This window comes from Herpailurus yagouaroundi, unplaced genomic scaffold (genome assembly GCF_014898765.1).
Source record: "Herpailurus yagouaroundi ecotype Mexico unplaced genomic scaffold, PumYag 77, whole genome shotgun sequence".
Lineage (NCBI taxonomy): Eukaryota > Metazoa > Chordata > Mammalia > Carnivora > Felidae > Herpailurus > Herpailurus yagouaroundi.
In genome coordinates, this window is record NW_024412388.1 from 5,857,912 (window position 1) to 5,882,514 (window position 24,603).

The 24,603-nt window shown below is 46.8% G+C and overlaps 1 protein-coding gene across 5 annotated transcripts in view; it reads right to left on the reverse strand.

The window, feature by feature from the left end:
* RERE (arginine-glutamic acid dipeptide repeats) overlaps positions 1 to 24,603 on the reverse strand; it is a 426,631-nt gene that overhangs the window by 33,799 nt on the left and 368,229 nt on the right. For all 5 annotated transcript variants that reach the window (XM_040460361.1, XM_040460352.1, XM_040460343.1 and 2 more), the window contains one exon: positions 23,613 to 23,693. In XM_040460361.1, coding sequence (XP_040316295.1) covers positions 23,613 to 23,693 — 81 coding nt within the window. The remainder of the gene's footprint in view (positions 1 to 23,612; positions 23,694 to 24,603) is intronic.

Sequence of the window (24,603 nt, forward strand, 5' to 3'; positions counted from 1 at the left end):
CATGAAATTACTGGAACTCTTATATACATCTGGAAATAATCCCTTTATTTAGTAAAATAGAAGATATGCATACCTATAATGCAAACACTGTATTCCTAGGTGTACCTTTAAGGAATGACCTTTACAACATGCACAGTCACAGAACTGTGTGTGACAGTGAAACAGAAACAAACAAAAAAAAAAAAACAATAAAAACTGGAACAAACTGAAATGTCTGTCAACAGCAGAAAACAGAAGCAAAATGTATTATGTCTGCACAAGGCTGTGAAATTGTGCAGAACTACACATGGCAGTTAAAGCTCAGGATAAAGGTGAGTGAAAAGAACTAGGTGCAGAAACGTATTCTTTCTCCACGATTCCATTTACGTGAAGTTCAAAAACATGCAAACGTAAACAATATGTTGTGGAAGGATACAAATATTTGAGGCCATGAAAGAACCCTAGAACCATGAAGAAAAGGAAGGGGATTATACCAATATTCAGGATAGCAGTTATCTCTAAGGGGCGAGGACAGGGAACCGGACCCAGGAGGGAAGGCTCCACGAAATCTCGAACTTCGTGGCAGTACACAGGAATTCGTTACGTTATTTTTATACCAAACACGCATTTTACAAGGATTCTTTTGTATTTCTCAACATTTACTAAAACAACAACAAAAAACCAGAAGACTGTCAAACATTCTAAATTCTGCCGTTTAACAAAAAAGGTTTCTCACCTCTACCAAGTACTTCCTGTTGGTGAGCCCCCAGGGGAAGGGGGTTACTCTGCCCCTGCTTAACTTTTTCTGTGCCGCTCATAGTTTCTCTTTTCCCTGCTCTCACTCTTCCCCATCACCGGCTGCTGGCCCAGCGGAGCTCACCGAGCCCGCCAGCAAGCCACCGCGGGCCTCCCAGCCCGGCGCCGGGCATCGACCTGTGTGTCCAAGCCCTACACATCCAAGCACAGGCCTCAGGCGGGAGACCCTCCCTTCCCTTACCCGCCCAGCGTCAGGATCACTGTTTCTCTGGATGCTGTAATTTCTTAAAGAAAGCGGGGCCCTTATAAAACGACAACTCCTTAGAAGCCACGTACTTCTGAGATGGGGGGACGTGAGGCACCTCCCCCAGGGTGGTCTTCAAAATTATCCAAATGAGCTTAAAAGAAGCAGAGCTGTGCTTCTAGAGGAGGCCAAAAATGACTATTCTACGGATGTCAGCAGTTTCCAAATTAATCTACAGAACGAGCAGGCTCAAGTGATACAAAATTATGTCAAGTCAACCTACTTGTATGTTTCTGGAAAACCTGGAAAACGAAGGACGTGCACGGGAGACCAGGCAAAACCCTCACCCCCGAACGTCTGCTGGGTATGCCAGGTCACACTGTCTTGCTCTTCGTTCACTCACAGCCGTTTCAGAAACTCCCTCGCCGTCCCATTCGTGCACTGGAAGATTTCTCCCGGTGGCTGGCTCTGTGGATATACTTACATTTGTGGAGCCAGAGGGGGCAGACGCGCCCACAGGAGCCAAGGGTGCTGCCTGGTCTCGCCACTTCCACTTGTGACCTGTTTCACCCCGTCTTCCACACTGCATCATATATATACACACACGTATACATAGGTACGTGCATAGGTGTATATATATATATATATAAAATATATATTTATGTATTTATAAAACACAAAACAAATCTGATATTACTTATCCTGTTTGAAAATTCTTTAATGCCTTATCCTTTTTCTCCACATAAAAACGTAACACGGTGTTTAAGATTATGGATCCTGAAACCAAACTGAGATCAAATCTTGGCTGTACTACACTTCATAAAGTTGGGCAAGGCACGCAGCCTCTTATCTATGAGGCCGATCGATCAATGCCCGTAAAGCACCCAGAACAGTGCCTGACACAGCAGAGGCCCTCAGTAGATGCTGTCACTACCGCTGAAGCCTGCAAGGTCACCACCATCTAACCCATTCCCATCACCTCTACCTCGCCCCGCTCAACACACCTCCATACACTTATTTTCTTTTAGTCCCACCCGAATTCCAAGGTCATCCTATTCCAAGGCCTCTATACAGCCTGGTGCCCTGGCCTGGGTGTTCTTCTGATTCCATCCTTCTCTTCTCATGTCTGGGGTCATAACTGAAATGAAACATCTTCAGACATTCCTTTGTTGAAGTTGGGTCCCTCTGTTATATATCCGGTACTTTTCCCTTATAGCACTTTTCAGGATTTATAACTACATACTTAAGAGATTATTCACTTAATCTGTCTACTTTATAGATTTAAAATTTCCATGAACCAGGGACTCTATCTCTTTGTGGAATGATACACTTCTAGCATCTAACACAATGCTCGGCATTACGTAGACTGTCAATAAATATCTGCAAAATGAATGAGTGTAACAATCTAACACCAACTTGACTTATCTTTTAAGAAACAACCTGCGGGCGCCTGGGTGGCCCAGTTGGTTAAGCGTCCGACTTTGGTTGAGGTCATGATCTCACGGTTCCGGAGTTCAAGCCCCCATCAGGCTCCCTGCTATCGGCGCAGAACCCACTTCCGATCCTTTGTCCTCCTCTCTCTGCCCCTCTCCCACTTGTGCTCTCTCAAAAACATTTTTTAAAAAATAAACTAAAAAAATTTTTTATGCTCCGAAGATTACAATTCCTCATTCTTTTTGAGATTTAAAAAAAAAAAAAAAAAAAAATCTTGGCAGAGGGCCTTGTAAAAAAAATAGCAATCAGCAAAGTATCATCCAATTGAAAAATCAAAAAAGTCTACTCTAACCAAGTCCTTTATCTTTTTAGTCTCATATTTTTACCCACCTGGATACTGAGTATATGTAACAAGCCTGGGGGACACCCTCTCCCCTCTCTCCTGGGTCTCACCTTTCATTTCTAGCTTTCTAAAAATGCAGCAAAGATAAAACATTGGCTCTTCTCTGTCAAAACTGAACACCTGCTTTGAGCACAGTCCATATCACCCCCATCCTTCCTTTTAGTAGCTTTAATTACGGCCACAAAGCAGTCACGATTCACACTAGCGGTGGAGTCCATCTACAAGGGGAGCATCTACACGAATCTGTGAAGCCAGTGCACACAGAGTAAACATCTGCTGCGAGACTGTGGTGAAAACACTTCCATCGACTGGGCGATCTGGAGGGACACTTGTGATGCAAGTTTCAGCCACTTGTGAAGCAGCACTCCGAACGATGCGAGTGACCTACACAGAAAGACACCGCTGCGGTGAGCACCATGTGCCGTCTCAGCGATCACTTTCAAGGGTTTGTATTTCACAGAAATAATGTAAGCATTCTAAACTACCCAGAGCATGGTCAGGAATACAGTTTGTACTACCCAAAGAAGATGTGCACTAAAAGAGGTAACGGAGGTTCATCACGAAGCACGAGAAGGAGTATGTGGTCAGATCCTAAGAAGGCACAGGTCCTAAGAAGGCACAAGGACAGGCAGGCTCCTAAGTGACCAGAGACTCACTCACCCAAGACAATACTGCTTGGCCAGATATTATCTTACACTTTGCCTCACTCTGTATCTTACTTTTCCAGACATTGGAGTTTTTAAAAAAATTTTTTTTAATCTTTATTTTTGAGGTAGAGAGAGAGACAGAGTGTGAGCAGGGAAGGAATGGAGAGAGAAGGAGACACAGAATCCGAAGCAGGCTCCAGGCTCCGAGGTGTCAGCACAGAGCCCGACGCGGAGCTCGAACCCACGAACTGCAAGATCGTGACTTGAGCCAAAGTCGGACACTCAACCGACTGAGCCACCCAGGCACCCCATAGACATTTGAGTTTTTTTAGTCTTAAGCTGTTCTGGAAGGACGCAAATGTAACAGTTCTTACCTCTATCCCCACTAAAGGAAATACATGCCAAGGAAGATGCGGGGTCCTATTTGGTGAGGCCTGAGCCACAGAGTCTAACTTTTGGGCTCTTCCACTTGGAACCGTAGCATGAAAACAGCAAGCACTGGCTTGGGGGCCTCTTTTCTCATGGTGACTCACTCTAAAAATCTGCTAAACTGCTCTGGGTGAACACTTCCCCTTCTTCATGTCTCATTTAATTCCACTTATGAAATGGGGTTGGCTTTGGGGCCTTAACAGGTCAACATGCTTTAATAATAATACAGAATGTTCTGTATTATTGGCATATTGGGTCGCTCTCAACAAAGGGACCTAAGCACAAACGAGGCATTACTTCTCTTATTAACACCACTTGAATAGCATAGGTCACAGAAACCAATAACCCTCAACTCTGATGTATCTAGAACTGGGCAACTAAGTAAGCCAAAGACAATTTAATCAATGAAACTTCAGTGGCTTTCAATTACTTATGGGTTTACTAGTATCCTGGTACGAATGAAAACTATATAAACTAGAGTTTAAAGTATCTCCAGAAAATATATGAAAATTTACAAGTATCTTTTAAAATTCCCTTCATTTGCTCTGTGTGTAAATTTGGAGGGCTATTAGAAGCCTCAGCCAACAGGAGCTCAAGGCCCAGTCCTCCACCCTGAAGACGGACCACCCCACACGTCCACCTGCTGACAACACAGCAGTGATCTCTGCAGCCCAGTCCGTGGAAAGCCCGCGGTTTCTCTACTAGAAATCCTAATTGAGAGCTTGAAGACAGCAAGATGGAGGGACAGGGACTACTACTCTGGGAAGACCAAATCACCTACATTTGTCACCACTCTAGAATTCCAAATTTCAACCTCTACTCCCAGTACTCTAACTTCACAGACAGGGCAGAGCCAAAACCCAACATGAATCCCCGCGATTCATCTTGGGCACACGACACGGTTCTATGGGGTTTCCCCAGTATTATTTGAAGAGTGTAACAGAAATGTGGATTGTAAGTGAGCCAAACATGCCATCTAGAATTCCAAACTGTGAAATTTTGTGTAAGATTTTTGGCTTTTCGATTTCTCAAGATAGCTGAGGTTTCACAACTACACATAAGACCATTTTGACCATCAAAGTACAGGCATACCACAGAGATAACGTGGGTTCAGCTCCAGACCATCACAATAAAGCAAGTATCGCAATAAAGCAAGTCAAATGACCGGTCAAATGGATTTCTTCTTGGTTTCCCAGTGCATATGAAGTTATGTTTACACTCTACCATAGTCTATGAAGTGTGCAATAGCATTATGTCTAAAACAATAATGTCTACATCTTAATGAAAAATACTTCATTGCTAAAAAGCACTAACCATCATCCGAGCTTTCAGCGAGTTGTAATCTTTCTGCTGGCGGAGGGTCTTGCCCCGACCTAACGGCTGCTAACTGATCGGGGGGGGGGGGGGTTGTGGTGATTTCTTACAACAAGACAACAGTGGAGTCTGCCACGTTGACAGAACCTTCCTTTCACGAACAATTTCTCTGTAGCACATAGTGCTGTTTGCTAGCATTTTACCCACAGTAGAACTTCTTTCAAAATTGGAGTTAATCCTCTTAAACCCTGCTGCTGCTTTATCAACTAAGTCTGTGTCATATTCTAAACCCTTTGTTGTCATTTCAACAATCTTCACAGCATCTTCACCAAGAGCAGATTCTAGCTCAAGAAACCACTTGTTTTGCTCGTCCATTAGAAATTAAAGGTTTAGGGGCGCCTGGGTGGCGCAGTCGGTTAAGCGTCCGACTTCAGCCAGGTCACGATCTCGCGGTCCGTGAGTTCGAGCCCCACGTCGGGCTCTGGGCTGATGGCTCAGAGCCTGGAGCCTGTTTCCGATTCTGTGTCTCCCTCTCTCTCTGCCCCTCCCCCGTTCATGCTCTGTCTCTCTCTGTCTCAAAAATAAAAATAAACGTTGAAAAAGAAAAAAAAAAAATTAAAAAATTAAAAAAAAAAAAAAGAAATTAAAGGTTTAGGGGCGCCTGGGTGGCTCAGTCGGTTAAGCGTCCGACTTCAGCTCAGGTCATGATCTCGGGGTTGTGAGTTTGAGCCCCGTGTTGGGCTCTGTGCTGACAGCTCGGAGCCCGGAGCCTGCTTTGGATTCTGGGTCTCCTTCTCTCTCTGCCCCTCCCCTACTTGTGCTCTGTCTCTATCAAAAATAAATAAATCTAAAAAAAAAAAAAAAAAAAAAATTAAGAAATTAAAGGTTTATCCTGAGATGGCAGCCATTCAGTCCCATCTTCGACTTCTGGTTCTTTTGCTGTTTCCACCACATCTGCAGTGACTTCCTGCACTGGAGTCTTAAACCTTCAATTTGTAAAGACAAAAACGAAACGAAAACAAAAACCAAAAAAACAAAACCCCCAAAAAACCACAGTATCTGCGGAGCGTGGTAAAACAAGGTATGCCTGTGCTCAATTAACCCTCGCAAATGTCCCAGGACACAGGTCCTATTATCCCCATTTTATAGATGAGAAGACTAAACTAGAGCAATTGGGTAACCCGTCGGAGGACAGGGAGGGCAGAACAGGAATTCGCACACGTCCCGAGCAATCTCCGGGAGGAAGGAAGGAGGTGCCGCCGGAGAGCTGACAAGCCCACCAGTCACGAGCTCTCACATCGGTGCGTACGGGCAGGACGAGGTGACAAATCAGAGGTCTGGGTCCCATCTCTCAGCCGTAGTCACCTAACTGCTCCGGTGATGGTGACGAAGAAGAGAGAGGGTAAGACGCAAGGAGCTGCTCTGTGAATTCTAGAACCTACCACAAGGAGAGCAGCGCATCTGCGCGCAGCAGTCGCCGCACAGAGTCACGCTGGTTTGTCCTAGCAGACTCCGTGCGTCTTAAGGGTAGAGGAAAATGTCCTCCTCGTTTTTATATCCTCGGCATCTACCTAAAAAGTCATGGTTCCACACAGGAATTCAAATGTCTGCCGAGTAGCTGGCTAAATACATAAATAAAATTAAAAAGAAAAAAATACACTTTAAGGGCCAGTCAGAAAGCATCCAACATGGAAAGTTTGTTCACTTAGTAGGAAACCTTGAGATACGTGTCCGGTATTTCCCTTCATGAGACACTGCATTTTATCCCTCTCCTTCCCCCAAGATAAATCAAGTACTAGGAAACTAAAAATAAACTTAATAATACCAAAGAATGAGCAATTTCCTCTTTGGCCTTGTTTGCACGACTAGTTTAGGGAAAAAAGGAACCTTATTTCCTGCTCAGCTGTGCAGGCATCTGAGGACACTCGAGGCTGGAGGGAGAGAAAGGTGGAGGGGGGCCCGATTTAGAAGAGCAGCGCACTTGCTAAGGACTGTGAACAAGGTGCTTTGAGGAAACCATGTCAAACTCGTGCGGATCTTCCTGTAAATAGGTTTATTTCCCAAATTCTTTTGTGGAGATGTAAGACATCTGTGTTTCTAAACAGGGAGAGCAAAAACCCCACAGCCCTCACACGAACGCCTGCACCAGAGCGCAGCCGGAGCGGGGTGAGGGGCGCCACTGCTTCACGGCCGCGGTGTGGCCACAGGCTGGTGGCGAGGGCCCAAAGGAAATGGGGACACAAATCAGGGAAGGGGGCTCAAAGTATCACTTAAGCATTTCTGCTCCAACGAGGCACCGGGGACAACGACCCCTCTTCTCCGCGGGCCCAAAGGATGGCTACTCCCTTAGCGACTCAGTTAGCAAAGGCCTCAGGCTGAGAGCCGGAACGATTCTTCAGAAGACGGACAGCGTCTGAGTGACCCTCGACACCCCCTCACGCCCGTTCTCAGGGACACGACACCTCCCCACATCACAACCCCTCGACAGGAGACCAGGGGGTGGGGGGTGGGGGTGGGGGCGTGGATCGTGTGGGGCACAAACTTGAACCACAGCTTCTAGATCTGAATTCAACGTCAGGTCTACTGTCCACGCCCAAATTCAAAACTGAATCCCCAAGCTCAGCGCCCCCCCTGGTAGCTTAGCAGGGTCCACCTCTCAACAGCTCCTGGACACGAACGAGCTACCCGTACTTGTACTTCACCACCGCGAACTGGCCAAGGGGGCCCACTGTGAACACGGTGTCGGTGATGGTAACGTCTCATCTTCCTCCTATAAAAAGCAAGCTCGGCCCCAAACCCTAGCACTTACCCCACGGAGGCTCTGCTCCTGGCTCACCCCCTCTCCCGACCTAGATGGTGCCCTTGATGGGGGGGGGGGGGGCCCTTGCTTGTCACCGGGCCTCAATCTCCTTCCCGAGCTTGTGCAAGAGCGCCGCACCCTCCCAGGCTATCAGAACCGATGAAATCATGTCTGTAGAGTGCTCTCATTTGCAAGGATGAAAAGAGCTATAAATACAAAGTCAAAGCAGTATTAAAAAAAAAAAAACTTTCTTAAGCTGCAACCACTTCTTTCTTTTGAAATGGAGAAACACGAGAAAGATCAAAGGAGTGTCACCGTTTGTTGACTGCTGCTCCGGAGGGCCCTCCACCTCCTCCCTCCACCCGGCAGCAACCCGGGAGAGAGGTCTACCACGATTTCTAACTTAACAAAATCTCAAGACGAGGTGCCCGGTGGTTTCTTGGAACACCCCGGCTGGAAGGCGCAGGGCGAGCCACGCGGCCTGCACGCTGCTCACACTCTTCCCACGGAAGCAGGCACGACCGGGAGAAGGCAGCCTTGGTGAGAAGAAACACGAGGATGTGAGGGTAGTGGCTCCCCCCCCCCCCCCCCCCCGTCTTTCTGCCACAAAAGCCCAGCGCAGTGACTTCGTAAGGCTGCAGCAGCTTGCGTCATAAAATACATAACCTTGGCTCAGTTAACCTCCTTAGCCATAAAACAGGGGGCGGGGCGGGGAGCAAAATTAAGCTTACGGGAAATAAACCTAATCAAAGCCGAACAGTAACAAAGGGCACCAGAAACATTTCTACTGTATCACATCCCACGGGCTGGCCAAGAGCCCGGAATTTTCATTACAACTTTTCAAAGAGAGGGAGAGGAGAAAAAAATATTTCACAAAACCATTATCAAGGCCCCGACCCTGGATGCCCTGCTGTACAACCAAAATTTGTGAGAGGTCAGCCTGTCAGGGAGTCAAAAACCCAGCATGTGGAAACTGGCAGGCCTTTTATGTAGTAGAAGGGTTCTTAAAACGACTTCTGTTTTGCACTGAAGTCTCATGGCTTCACAGACCATTAAAGGTTTCTGAACCACAGAGAAAGAAGGGCAGAGTTAAGGAAATAAATCAAAAGTTCCTCTGGGATGCACAAATGCCTACTTGGAACAGGCTTTCAGCACGAATATCCTCCACATTAAACAACAAGGAGGACTTTTCAAAATAAAAGCAGAAAAGAGATTCATTTTGTTATAAGCAATGTACTTTTTTTTTTTTTTTGGTTTAAAGGTTATGTGTGCTATAAAAAATGGCTCCTGCCGTGAGTACAGGGGGGTGGGGGATGGGGTGAAGGCCGGGCTGAGGGCAGGGGCTGGCAGGGACAGAAATCAAGTGTAAGGGACAAAAATCAAACAGAGAAGTGCTGGATTTGGGGGCGCCCCAAAGAGTGAAAATGTCTTATAGTAATGTAGGGGCAGGATGTGAGGGGAGCAGCGCCAGAAGGGACCTCCTTGCCAGGCCTGCCTGAGAACCGCAATCGCTTTCCCGCAGCCGGAAAGGGTTCTCTTGTTTCTCCCCACAACATACACAGTCGAAGGCCTGGGGAAGGGACGGTGTCCTCGTGACGGCAGAGCCGCGCGGTCTCAAGACCAGCAGAGGGAGTACAGCATCTGAGCAGAGGAAACGGTCGGCCTGATGGCCAACGATGCGTGCTTATGCAAGCCAGTGGCTGCGAGGCTGAGAGTTCCAGACCTTCTGGCCCGGCCCGCGTGTCCCCCAGCAGTGCTAACTGGGAAACAGGACGAGAAGCGGACTACCGCCCAGGTGAGGCCACGGGGACACACGGGGACTACCGCACTTCTGTCAGGATATGCGTACTACGAAGCGTGTTGCTGGGGCGCTCTCTCCACCAACCTGGAAGGACCGGGGAGGGGATCTAGGGGGAGGAAAAGCTCGGTGAAAGGCAGAAAATCCAGTCTGGAAAACCGACAGCAAGCATCGGAGGCGTGATTTCCCTTACAGTCCAGGGCTCCCAGTTTAGTCCACGAATAAGAGCCCGTTTCCACGCTTTTTGTTTCTGAGGGGGGGCGGGGGGAGCTCCGTCATTCGAACGTGGCTTTCGAGGGCTGGCGGAAGCCAAAGGCCCGCGTCTTCTACATGACTGCTGTCGCAGTCTTCAGTCGGACTTCACCAAAACGCACGGGAACGGGCTGGGCCGAGGGACGGTCACCTGGTTACCCGCCTGGACTCCTGGGGGCTGCGGGGGGAGGTCCGGGTAGCGACTAAAGCCGGTGGTCCTCCCACAAGGAAGGAGGCCGCCGTCTCCCACCGGGCTGCGCTGTGGCTTGGCACCGGACATCGGCTCAGGTGCCTCCAGGTGTTACGGCGGCCTGGCGGTCGGTCCGAGCGCGCGCTGCTGCACCCGGTGGTGTCTCTTACCAGGTCCTAATACTGACGCCCACTGTGGGAAATGACAGCTGGGTTAAAAACGTTACCCTTAAGATGTGCTAAACTCAACAGAAGAAACAAAACCTCTCACGTGACTCTCTGTGACGCTAGGAAGGGTGCACTGAATTCACACCCGCGCCTGCCCACGGGGGAGGGAGAAGGCCGGGGTGAGGGACGGGGGCGCCCCCGGCGGCCTGACGCCGCCGGGAGGGCCGAACGACAACGGTCCAAAGGAGCTCACCTAGAGCGCGTGGCGTGGGATGTCGCGGCGCGCTCGGACGGGAGCCCGGGCAGGAGACGCGTCCACGGCCCTGACCCTCCTGAGGAGCTCTGTGAGGGAGGGGGCGTGGCACCATGTCTCCGTGTCATCCAGGGACTCGACCAGGACACCACAAGGCAGATGGAGGGCGTCGGATCCCCGCTTCATAAACAGAGGACATCTAAAACAATGGAACTGGCCCAAACCGCCGTGCCCGCATTTAATGGGTTCAGAGTTACCAGGTTCTCAGGAAAGAGCAGGGCAGCGACTCTGAAGACGTGCTGCAGAGGGGTTCGGGCGTTAGGGAACTCCTCAAAACTTCAAGGACTTTCTTTGGCGAGGCATTTTTTCCCCAAATGTTTATTTATTTGAGAGAGAGAGAGAGAGAGAGAGCGAGAACGCGTGCACATGAGCAGGGGAGGGGCAGAGAGAGAGGGAGAGAACCTTAAGTAGGCTTCAGCCCAGAGTCCAGCATGGGAGTGGCTTGATCCCACCACATGATCTGAGCTGAAATCAAGAATCAGACAGGCGCCCCAGGAATAAACTATAAATTTTTATGTTCACCCTATCTAAACACCCTGCCACTGATTTCTAGAAAAACTTAGTAAGACAGTAAAGTATAGGCATGCCTGGTAACGTGCTTTAGCGTTTGGGCAATCAGTAATGAGAGGAGAATATAACACAAAAGCAAACGGTATGCTTTAGCTTCAGTCTGGGCAGATGGATGTACATTCCAAGTCCTAAACTTGCACATTTGAATATAAATACAAAGTGACTACCTAAGAAGCACTCCATCCTTGAAGTGTATTATTCTGCCTAACCATCTAACAGACCTAACATACTCTGGTAGACAGGGAAGCGCAGGGACTTTTCTCCTGAATCACCTGACAGGCTTACATGGTCAAAAGAAATAAGGGCTTCAAGTTCTGATAAGCAAATTCAGTCCACAGGACAAAGCCAACTTTAACATTTATTTTTGAAAGTTTTGTTTTGCTTTTTATCCCCCATTCTCCAGATGTCTACAGGGTTCTGTTGCCCACGTCACCTGCTGCCTGCTTTACCCAGCTGGAGCCGGCCATGTCTGCAGATCCGCTGGGCCTGTTTCCTTTTGGGTTTAATTCTCCCTCCTATTGTTCCACACATTCCAGACTCTCGTTCCACAACTTAAACACCTTCCTTGACAACTGAAGGCCACACACCTCTGACCTGCTTCCATGTACCTTGTTAGTACATTTCCAAAACAGAGCAGAAGTGGGAAGGAGGACCAAGTTATGATCACAGGAGGCGTGTGCCTAAATCAATAAGCACCGAGTCCCAAGGGCATTGGACCTATGCTGTTCCAGCCCCCTAAAATAATCAAACACACGAAAGTCATCACTTCTTGCCAAACTCAAGAACAATCTCAACTCCTGCACATAGGAACAAAGAGACAACGGCTGCAGCTGAAAATACATAACCAAAGCATCACAGGAAAAACTTTGACTTGATATCATTCAGAACACATCAGTGGGATTTCACTCATATGGCAAAGACACAGAAAAATTCCAGACTGTTTTCAAGATAATAAAATGGCATATGATGGTGACTCACTAACTGACTAAAAGGAGGGAAAAAAATCCATAAACAGTCACAGGAACCTTGCAAAGCTTGCAGAGATCTGGCAACACTGAGCCTCTTTCACCTCGCTTGGCTCTCACCTCCTGTGCACACAATACACTCATGCTCACACACACACACACACACGATAATTTTGAAACCAAGCTGCAACTGGCTAATGGCCTGCTCTACTGCTTAAGATAATATTTTATTCTTGACTTGCTCAATAAACCTGCTGAGAAAAATAAACAATGGGTTTCAATCTTATAAATAATCTAGAAAACAGAATTGCTGTGCAAACAGCAGAGTTGATTTACTGCCTGTGATAAACAGAACAGGAAAGTCCAAGCGTGGCACAGTGACTCCCAAGTCCTAGTCTTACTGTCCTGGGACAGAAAAGTTAACCAGGATTTTCTGTCTGCTACATAGTCCAAGGCCTAGGATGTCCAAATTTCAACTGGTCTTTAAAACAGCCTCAAAGCAGATCATGAAAAGCAACACGAGGAGCAAAAATGAGGAAAACCATTCCTTAAAATCCCTGACAAGTTTTAATCTTTTAGGACCAATAGTTATATATCGATCTATGGTTATACTATATTTCCATCCCATCATTCACACATGTGAACATACACAGCCACACACCTCATTTTTTTTTCAACATTTTTTATTTATTTTTGGGACAGAGAGAGACAGAGCATGAACGGGGGAGGGGCAGAGAGAGAGGGAGACACAGAATCGGAAACAGGCTCCAGGCTCCAAGCCATCAGCCCAGAGCCCGACGCGGGGCTCGAACTCACGGACTGCGAGATCGTGACCTGGCTGAAGTCGGACGCTTAACCGACTGCGCCAACCAGGCGCCCCCACACACCTCATTTTTAAGAAATATCAAGTAAAACAAATAACCCAGTTAAGAAATGGGCAGAAGACACGAATAGACATTTTTGCAAAGAAGACATCCAGATGGCTAGCAGGCACATGAAAAGATGCTCAACATCACTCATCATCAGGGAAATGCAAATCAAAACCACCACCTCACACCTGTCGGAATGGCTAAAGTTAACACAAGAAACAACAGGTGCTGGCGAGGATGCGGAGGAAGGGGAACCCTCTTGCCCTGTTGGTGGGGATGCAAACCAGTGCAGCCGCTTCGGAGATCAGTATGGGGGTTCCTCAGAAAACTAAAAATAGAACTACCCTATGATCCAGCAATTGCCCTATTAGGTATTTACCCAAAGGATATAAAATACAGACTGGAAGGGGTACATGCACCCCGATGTTTATAGCAGCGCTATCAACAATAGTCAAACGATGCCCAAATGCCCATCAACTGATGAATGGATAAAGACGGGGTATATATATACAATCGAATACTACTCAGCGATCAAAAAGAATGAAATCATGCCATTTGCAGTGATGTGGATAGAGCGAGAACGTATTATGCTAAGTGAAATAAGTCATCAGAGAAAGACACATACCATATGATTTCATTCATGTGTGGAATTTAAGAAACAAAACAGATGAATATACAGGGAGGGAGGAAGAGAAGAGAGTTTGGAAACAGACCACAAGAGACTCTTAACAATAGAGAACAAAGTGAGGGCTGACGGAGGGAGGTACGTGGGAGATGGGCTAGACAGATGGGTGAGAGGTACTAAGGAGGGCAGAGTTGTGATGAGCACTGGGTGTTGTATGTAAGTGATGAATCACTGAATTCTACTCCTGAAACCAATACTGCATTACATGTGAACTGAACTTTAAGTTAAAAATAAAAGTCACCTCAAGTAAAGGCCTATTAGAGGGAATTAAAGGAGACATAAAGAAGTATTAAAACGAGGTCTATCCCCAGAAGACCTTATGTTCTACATAAATACATACATGCATGTATGTGTGCAGAACAGAAATGCATAGAAGAAAAAATGAAACAGTGTCTAAAGTCCAGGACTAAAATAAAGTAGTAATATTTAAAGGGCAGAACAACATACAATTCTTCTGAGACAGGAGCTGGGCTCCTTGTGTGATGGCCACCTGTTGCAGAGAAAATGGCCCACGTGCTTTCACGAGCGCGCAGCCCAAGCCCTGTGACTGGGCCCCAGAGGGTCCCCATGACTGCAACTCACGCACCCTCCAGAGAAGAACACGCACCCTGCTCGCCTCTTCAGTGGACTGTGAACTCCACGAGGGGAAGCGCTCTCTCCCACACCACAGACAACTCAAGGAGAACACAGGCCTTGGGTACCAAAGGTTCCCCCCAGTAGTTCCCAAAACACTCCCAACTTTGCCCACTGAGAACCATGATGATGGTTTAAGACACCTCGAAGGTCAAATCCTGGGAACTATGACATCACAATTTAGAGGTTTCAGAAGAAGGACTTAAGACACTTGAGCAGAACACAGAATCTTATTTCCAAAGTGGGAAAAATAACAAAGGTCACTGATATTGAAACTTAATTTAAAAATTTAACATCTCAAAAAAAAAATACCTAGCTTAACAGAATTCTGGTGTCCCCAGATAGGTTTCTCCTGCTTGCTTTTCCTATTTCTAGTATACAATTAATGGTTTTCAAATTACAGAAAAAAGAAGTATTATGAGAGGAAGTAGGGTGGGGGGCCATCTTTCCCACCACCAGTGAGCAGCTGTGAATAAGACTGAGGGGAAGGCCTCACTTTACAATTTTCAAAACAATACAATTTTTATTCTACTTTATTTTCCTACATATTCCTCAAGGGCGTAACTTCAAATAAGATTAAAATGAACCAATTATTCAAGGATTATGACTTCAGATACATTTTAAAACTTATTTTTAAAACATCAGCAAACTGGAGTTTCAAAGTTAGGATGGGTTCATTGATCTTATTAAGGCTAAGAAAAATCTATTTATGATATAAAATATGAGCTCCAAGTGGGTAAACACATGGAATATAAGCACAGTAATAATCACAGCTTAGAAGTCTTCTTAAAGAGCATTTCAAACCTTCCATTTGTGTTACTAGCTAATAAAATGGGTGAGTCTACTTAGGTATAAAGGTCAAAGTCACCAGCTAACTAAGACCCAGTCAAATCATAAGAAATACAGGTTAGCAAATACCAGCAGCAAATAACTAATCCTTATAAGCAGCAGTGTATTCAGTAACTTTACAAGTCCAAGGTGGTTTCATTTGGGAGCAATGTCTATAAGCAATACGTCGCACACAGTCAAAATACTTGGACACCACTTCCTCCAGTTCTGTTGTGTAGGATAAAGCCAAGGACAGGCCTAAGACATTTACACAGAAAACAGCAAATATTCAAGGCCTTGTTTTAATAAGTCACCTGATTATGGGGTGCCTGGGTGGCTCAGTTGGTTAAGCATCTGAGTTTGGCTTGGGTCATGATCTCGTGGTTCGTGGGTTCAAGCCCCGCATCGGGCTCTGTGCTGACAGCTCAGAGCCTGGAGCCTGCTTCAGATTCTGTCTCCCTCTCTCTCAATCCCTCCCCCATTCACACTCTGTCTCTCTCTCTCTCTCTCTCTCTCTCTCTCTCTCTCTCAAAAAACAAACATTAAAAAAATAAACATAAAAAAAACATTAAAAAGTCACCTGATTCTTTTTTTTCTTTTAGTTTGAGAGAGAGAGAGAGAGAGAGAGAGAGAGAGAGAGAGAGAGTGAGTAGGGGAGAGGCAGACAGACGGTAAGAGAATTCCAAGCACTGTCAGTGCAGAGCCCCAATGTGGGGCTTCAACTCACGAACCCTGAGAGCATGACCTGAACCAAAACCAAGAGCTTAACAGATTCCTAAAAACCTCTTTATTCCCCCAACATCAGCACCAAAAATTCCTTACATGCAAATTTCTTAACTGCTTCACTTACACAAGGGAATCAACCAATCCCGCTTAGACTGCCCTAGTCAAAACTGGACCCCTGCCCAGCTAAATAGCCACACAGTTTAGACTATCAGATGAAAAGATTCAAGCCTCTGCTTCATTTTAGTGGGAACAAACCCCTGCATGGAAAGAGCTATAGGATCACAGTTCTTGCTGCCAAACTTAGTGCCTGTTTCTATTGGTAATCGCTTCTGCCTGGAATGGAAAATTTCAACTTTATCTGTACCTATTTGAGGACGAGTTATTAAGAAAAAAAGGTGTGGCACATGTCTCGCCTTGGACCCAATCTTGCCAGCCTCTCAAAATATGTATATTTCTTCTCCATACATAAAGGGGTGCCAGGGAGAGAGAGTAACATCTGAAAACGCCACAGTATTAAGTATGTGAACTTCATATTAATAAGAGAATATCACTTTTTCAAATAAAAAGTTTTCTTAGCAACTTAAAGAAGATCTAGGCTTGACTGACTCACACACAACGAACTGCATGCCACAAGGAAAGAGGAAGAAAACAGTTTTTATGTGAAATATGACCGAGTTACAATTGTGTTTCTAGGAAAAAGTGAAAGATACGAAGAGGGAAGCTATACTAAGAAATTCTATTATTGATAATGCAAATAAGCCCAGATTACTGTTCTATATGTTTGAAATACTTTGTAATAATTTGAAAAACAAAATTAAGCCCTCACAGTGAAGTAATTTACAACTGGAACAGAATAAAAGCAACGTTAAGAACGAATGTGACATATGGGCTTAGAACCCCACAAGTCTGCACCTCTGTGAACAGCAGGGCCTCCTGAGCCCTACCGAGCGTTCTCATCACCAGGGGAGCGGGTTCCTGTGCAGACTCTGGCTCTGTGGGGACAGACAGCAGCCTGAGAGCCTGCAGCGGCACCCGGCTCTGGTGACGGGGGAGTGCCGGCCGGGGGGCACAGGGGGCACAGCACTTGCGAACAGAGGCCTCTGGTTACGCGCCTGGAACACAACTGTGTCCCCAATAGTATCAACCTATTCAGGAAGTCCACGCTTTGTTACGTAACATAGATTAAGTATTAATGAGGCTAGAAAATTGTTTACCTAAGGTTTTAATCTGAAGTCAAATAAAACTCCACGCTGAACACTCATACAGAATGCTAGAGTCGTACTTAACCTCTTAATATTAACAGAGTCTTGATTACTCAGTCTGAAAACCTTTCTCAAGAGTAGTTATTCTCTGCTCGGGGAATGTGCTTTATGCAAAAGATATTTTGCCTGAAGAAATAAACAATTAATATTCAATAATTATGTACATATTTAACAGAATTCATTTCCAGAAACGTGGCTGATACAAGTGGGTGGTTTTCACGTTACTTCTCAAAGTAAAATATTTAAAAAAAAATTTTTTTTTTTCAACGTTTATTTATTTTTGGGACAGAGAGAGACAGAGCATGAACGGGGGAGGGGCAGAGAGAGAGGGAGACACAGAATCGGAAACAGGTTCCAGGCTCTGAGCCATCAGCCCAGAGCCTGATGCGGGGCTCGAACTCCCGGACCACGAGATCGTGACCTGGCTCAAGTCGGACGCTTAACCGACTGCGCCACCCAGGCGCCCCTCAAAGTAAAATATTAAACCTCCAGTACTTTTCACACTATCACCCCAAGTTAAAAACAAGACATCCGAAATATCAAAACCGGCTGCCCCTTAGTACCATTAAAACAACAACAACAACAACAGCCCAGACATAGGGCACCTGGGTGGCTCAGTTGAGTGTCCAACTTCAGCTCAGGTCATGATCTCATGGTTTGTGAGTTCAGGCCCCACACCGGGCTCGCTGGTCAGCGCAGACCCTGCTTTGGATCTTCTGCCCAACACCCCCCCCCCCCGCCTGCCCCTCCCCCACTCAGGCACACACTCTCTCTCATTCTCTCAAAAATGAATAAACACTTAAAAAAAACAAAACAGGCACATTCTCAATGGAGAAAATCAGGATAAAAGACAGACTTCTAGTTCCATAAGTAACTTTCAACTCCCCCATTTTTTTGGTCTTACTTGGAGACCTTACTTTGAGAATCATTACAAGAACCTCCTTTCTGGTCTCTATGTCTTGTTTGTGCCGCTCAAGAATGCTCCCCCTTCTCTCTTTTTTAACAAATTTATTATTTATTTTGAGACAGAGAGCGCACGCTTGTAAACAGAAGAAAAACAGAGGGAGAGGGAGAGGGAGGGAGAGGGAGGGAGAGGGAGGGGGAGGGAGGGGGAGGGGGGGAGAGAGAGAGAGAAAGAGAGAGAGAGAGGATCCCAAGCAGGCTCCACACCGTGAACACAGAGCCCGACGTACGCCTTGAAATCACAAACCGAGAGGTCATGACCTGAGCCGAAATCAAGAGTCGGATGCTGAACCGACTCAGCCACCCAGGCGCCCTCTTCTTAGAAGACTTCTGTGGGTTCCCAAATGCCCTCTTCAGAGACAGTGTAGGGTCTCCCAAGTCTACCTCCAGGACGCAATTTTGGCCTAAGTCCTGCCGCACCTGCCCTGCGACCGCCTCTCCAACTACGCTAGGGTACGCGCTGGGCATGGCCTGCAAGTTCCTGCCTCCGTGCCTTTGCTCGTGCCACTTCCTGCAGCTGGAAAGCCACTTTCCTTCCACCCTCCCAACCACCGCCTGTCAAAAAGCAGATCCTTCTTTCAAAGCTCAAACACTACACCTTCCAATTAGCCTTCGGGCGGCCCCCAAACCCAGCCTCTGGTGCACACTTTGTCCAACAGGGCCCTTAGCACACGTTGCCAAACACGGAAAGCATGCGTGTGGTTCCCCTTCCCTGCTGCAATGCGGGCCACGAATGGCACCTTGCTTCTCATTACAGACATCCCACCCACTAATTACAGTGCTCGGTGGATATACAAAATTTTTTAAAAATTGAGCTACATGGAATGTTTAGCTCTGAAAATGGGAAGTGGGTAAAAAAAAAAAAAAAAAGAATTTTTTAGTTTAGAAAATATTAATACACCAGCAACTGGGACTACAAATAACATGAGCTTAATCCCTACTGGGCTAGGTGTGCAAACATAAAACTACGGAGGGCAGAAAGACAGCCAAGGGTGTGTGCCTTTTCACCTTCTTCTCCCAGAGGCTAATAACGTGCTGGAGGCACCGGTCTTCTCTCCCGAGTCGGGGGGGATCACACGGTCTTCTCTCTAACGTTAGCTGCGCCTGAGACAGCTCCCGGAGTCGGGGCTCCCTCCCTGTCTACAACCCAACGCAGACTGGATTTGTCTGCCTAACAGCAGGTAGAGCCATACACAAAGGCCAGCCAGGATTCAAGGGACAATCGTCCAGGCGTCAGACACGGAAAGTCTTTGACTCAAACAACACAGACGTGTGCTCAGTGTGAGAGAAGACACGTGTCACTGCCGTCGGAGTCATCTCCTCAGGATTTTGAAGAAAACTGCGATGTGTGTAAAAACCAAACAAGGTATTATTTTTGGAACACCCGGGATTTTGTATTATTTACAACATGGGTGCCCCTCCTGGTGCTTTAAGATTCAATTCTATCAGGTCTCCTATTTTCTCAGGCATTACCTTCGCATCAAAGGTCATGTAATTCATCGATCGGTTCACAGATCACGCAGCGGTGCCGGAAGAGGCACCCCGAGGCCCCGCTCTCCGTCACCCGAGCGGCTCAGCTGTGGGACGCTCGCTGCGATTTGTATAAACGCACCAACACCCAAGACTCTCACGTGATTTGGGCCCAACAGTGTCTTGAGAGAGAAGAGGGACACAGCCAAGGGGAAGCTGAACGAACGCTCCGCAAAGATGCCCTACCGTGTATGACTTCTAACTGCCCATCTCGTGCACACGCTGAAGAAGGCGAGCAGCCACAGAGAAAGGAAGAATGGGACAAAGGCAGCAACTCCAGGACACGTGCACAGCCATGACGCGAAAATATGTGACTGACAGGTATTCACTTGGGTACCATGAGGCTGACCTGCTACACCCCCTCAGCTGAACTTTGAGAGTGGGTTTTCCGCAGCCACAGCCACCACCCCCACTCCGGGGGCAGCAGTATTCGGAGGAAAGCCAGATTCAGCTCCTGTGTAACAGACACCAGAAACCAAAAGAACTAGGAAAGTTGTTCAGGTCCATTCCCACCAGGAAGCTCTGTCCGCATAACTGCGCCGAATGACCCAGTAAGGACGGAAGTCCCTTCAACAAAGTTCAAGACGAAACAACCGGATCCTTTAAGCTGGGCGCTGTCCTTCACCCCCCTCCCCCCAGTTTTTCAAAGAAAACAGTTTTTCCCAAGACACATGGTAAGAAACAGGTCATTTCTTCTCACACAGGTTCAACACAGTTACAAACGGAAAATAATCCCATACTGCGGACGTCAGGTAGTATTTGGGGTAGACAAGGAAGAAGACCCATTTTGAAGTGTTTATATGCACTCTACGGACATTATCTCATTTAAACTCTCAGAACAATTCTAGGGGCTAGAAGGATCACCCATTTTACAGACACAGATGTTAAAAGACGGAGACTGAATAATCTGCCCGAGGCCCCAGAGCAGGCAGGTGCCAGAGGAGGCGAGAGCCATCACTCTGCTTTCAGGCACAGCAACAGCCAAAGGTGTGCAAACATTTTATAAAGATTGCAGCATCTATAAAATTCTCGCACAAAGAAACACCATTTTAGGGAAAATAATTTTTGAACGCTTGTCAGGATTTGACCCGACAGCTCAGAGCAGACTGCACAGTTAGAAGAGATCATCAAGTGCTACAGTTACCGGTAAGGCCAGGAATAGAACACATGTCTGATGACCCCCGCGCCGGGCCCAATCAGGCGCGTTCTTTTGGATGCTGACACCCTTCTGAAGTTTCAAGTCAGTTGAGAAGAGCAAAGAAATGAGTTAATAATTCTGGGAAATAGAAGAGAATGTAGAAGATATCTAGATTAGATGCATTTGATATAAAGAGAGGCGTGACCATATGAAGACTTCTACCAAGGAAGTTCTGAACCAAGGAATTGTCTCATTTTTTGCAACAAAAATGAAAAATAACCTTTGCCCTCCCCTCCCTAGGAGCTGTGAATGATTAGCGGGGCTATGCTGATAATAAGGAAAATACAAAATGAGTGCCTCTCTCCCAGGTGATCAGGGTACTTCTAGAGCTACCCTACCACCAAACTCCTCCGGCTCTAGGCAAAAAGACAGCGGAACACCAGTAACGTTTAGCCAGTCAGCCATGAATGCACCCTCCAGTGCTGCCAACAACTGTCCCGTTAGTGGCCATGATCGCGCCCTGATGAGGAGGCTGGAAACAGGAAGGGTGCTGGGTGCCAGAGGAGGAGAGAGGAGAGGAGCCACAAGGCTGGGAAACAGGGACAGCGGACAGTGATGGGGAAGGGTCTCAGGACAGAGGCACCTGGAAAAGACCAGCGGACCGGCTCAAAAGGCTGGTGTACCAACACCTTCTCTGGGGGCGAGGACAGACGACTTACTGAGTTAGACATCATCAGTAAGGATAAGGGACAACCAAGAGTAAGGGGGGAAAAAAAGATTAGAAGCCTCTTACCCAGGCTAAAAGTTATTCAGATTTGTCTTCCACTAGAGATAAAAAGGTAGACAGAATTGCCTGGTGTTTCCAAATGGTGGACAGCAAATTTTAGATTAGATGCTTAATCTTGCTATTACAAGTTTATTTTTTAGAACAGAAAGAAAATAATTGTCAAGCCATATCTTGTATTAAATTCCTCATGGTTTGCAACTTCTAGCAGAGGACACAGAGACAGAAAACTGCAGTGGGGAGGTCACAATCTGGCCTACTGCGTCCGGCCACAGCTACTCACGGACCTTATGGCTGCTCCAATTCACCACACCAAAATTCTCACCGTTGGGTAAAACATTTTAGTTTTATGAAAGTACGTATCAAACTTTAAATGATTGAAATCCGCAGAAAACTTAAAGGTATTTTTTTACTGTTCCACATCAAATACCTCTTTCCAATTTGTTCCAGGAAGACCCATCCCCGCCCTCCAAAAAAGTTGATTTTATAGACTGATGACAACATATACTTTAGTTCAAGGTCTATAAACAGTTCTTTTTTTTTTTTTAACCATTCTCAAAATGACCATCTCAGCATATTAAGATGTATAGTAAACATTAAAAGTTCAATGTCATTATGATTGGTTGATGCAAACCACCAATTTATACAAGGCTATACTTGAAATCTCAGAACCTTTCTTCCCTCTTACAAGCTACTGCTGCTCACATAAGGTACCGTACAGAAAAGGTGTCTAGAAAAAGTTCATTAAAGCAAAAACAAAACAGAACCCTCAGAATAAAACAATCAAAATTGAATAAGAGGAAATCAATCAATCAACAACACCTAATTAGAAAAGTACCAACCAAACCAAACGAAAACAACCCACCCACTTCTGTAATGGATACTCTTCATCTATCTCCTCATTCCACTCAGGGAGGGTAGGCATGAAGTGAAAGCAGCTCAGTGGCTAAATATTCACCCTCCACCCCCAAGTCCTAAGAAGCACTTCCGGTTACTAGGCTCTACCTAGGCCACAGACACTGGGACTTGGCTGGCCCTACCCCACTCCTAGCCTCTCCTAGGACTCTCCAACCACTCCCCCTGAATTCCACCTGTAGGGAATTTAGGTAAATGAGACCAAATCCCTTACTGGTATTCTGTTCATACAACCTCCCTCTGAAGTTTCCTCAGCAAATCTGCCTACCCCAAGTTTAGCAAGAGACAGGGCTCTCAGCTTTGTGAAATGTCAAATGAATCTGTAAAAGCCTCACTTAAGCAATTTATAAGAATCCTTGTATATGTATCTGTCCAATGAACAGTGCCAAGTTTTCAAAAAATTATTTATTTATTTAAGTAATCTCTACACTCAATGTGGGGCTTGAACTCATGACCCCAAGATCAAGAGTCGCACTCTCTTCTGACTGAGCCAGCCAGGTGCCCCCCAGAAGTGCAAACTTTTAAGGCTGCAAAAACTAAAGAGTTAAAACTACTCTTCAAAACATAAGCAACATTAAAGAAAGACAAGGTCCCAACAGAATTCAAAGCATAGTGAGCCACAGACCTTTTCATTCTGTTGTTTGGTTGAAGACTTGTCAATAACCAAATCCAACTGGTGGTAAATGACATTTCCTATTTCAGCCACTGTATTTACAATTAGATGTTAATAGCTCAACATCCCAGACAACCCCCCAAGTGACCCTCCGTTGTCAAAGACCTTGCTGTTCTTACAAAGGAAGTTCACTTTCTTCGTGGGGGAGAAGCATAATCTGTCACTTCACTATATAAAATCAGAAGCTAAACTAAAAGTGAAGGAAGTAAAATGATGAGGACTCTAGTGCCAGCCAGTCTGAGCACAGCGCAGGGTTAAAGGAAACCATTTCGTAAGATCAAGTGAGGAGAAGCAGTAGGGGCAAAGAGGAAAAAATCAAGTTACATAAAGTCCAATTGTACTCACTGTTTCCTTATTGGGAAGCAGCTCCTTTCTAATTCTGAAGAAGTTCTTGCCGTACTGCCTGAGCCCCTTAACGAAGCGTTTCTGTGATAAAAAGAAACAACAAATGGGATGTAAAAACCAAAAACAAAACAGGATGTCAGCAAAGCAAAGATATCTGCAATCAGCAGAATAACAACCATAAAAGTCGGAGCTAGGGAATACTGACGAGGCTGGGAGACCATTTCAGCAGCACAGCTGGGACCCCCCCCCAGGGCCAGGGCAGGCCCCGGACCGCCTCATTCGAACCCCAATAGCACACACCAGACAGGTTTGGGAGAAGGACATCCTGGATGTGAGCCTAAGAAGCAATCTGCGCCTTCTGTGCCACAGTCTCCGCATCGGTCCACGAAGGTATAAACAAATACGCTTCGTGTTTCAATACAACAGCACAACTGCTTTGCACCTGAGAACGAAGCTTCCCAGAGTGTCGAGCAGAAGAGAGGGAAAAAGAAACCTGAAGACTTCCCCAAAAGGTCACCCGAGAGGGGTTAAAAGGCCCTTTCATCAATCCGAGGAATGCACCAAGAAGGCACCGATATCGCGGACGCCCACTGGGAGCCCGCACCCCCGCTGGCCTGCCCCGCCATCGCCGTCATTAAAAGCCACTCCGAGGCACCAAATAAAGAACCATCAGCACCCCCTCCTTCCTCCGACGCTCCCCACCGCCCCTCCACCCCAGCAGTCTAGAGACTTTCACTTTGTCCCATTCCTTCCAGGCAGCCCCTCCCCGCCCCAGTAGGGGCAGCTCCCGGCTCCCCGGCCCCCCACCTCAGGGCCCCGGGCCTGGGGCTCGCGGTTGGCGGCCGGGTCCCGCGCGGCCAACCCCAGCGACACTTCCCGGCCGGGCGGCCCCGCAGCCACAGGTACGCCGCGCCGGCCGCACTCGGGGTCCGGGGCGGCGAGAGGCCGCGCCTGTCACTCGGCTCGGGCTCTGGCTCCACAAAGCGCAGGG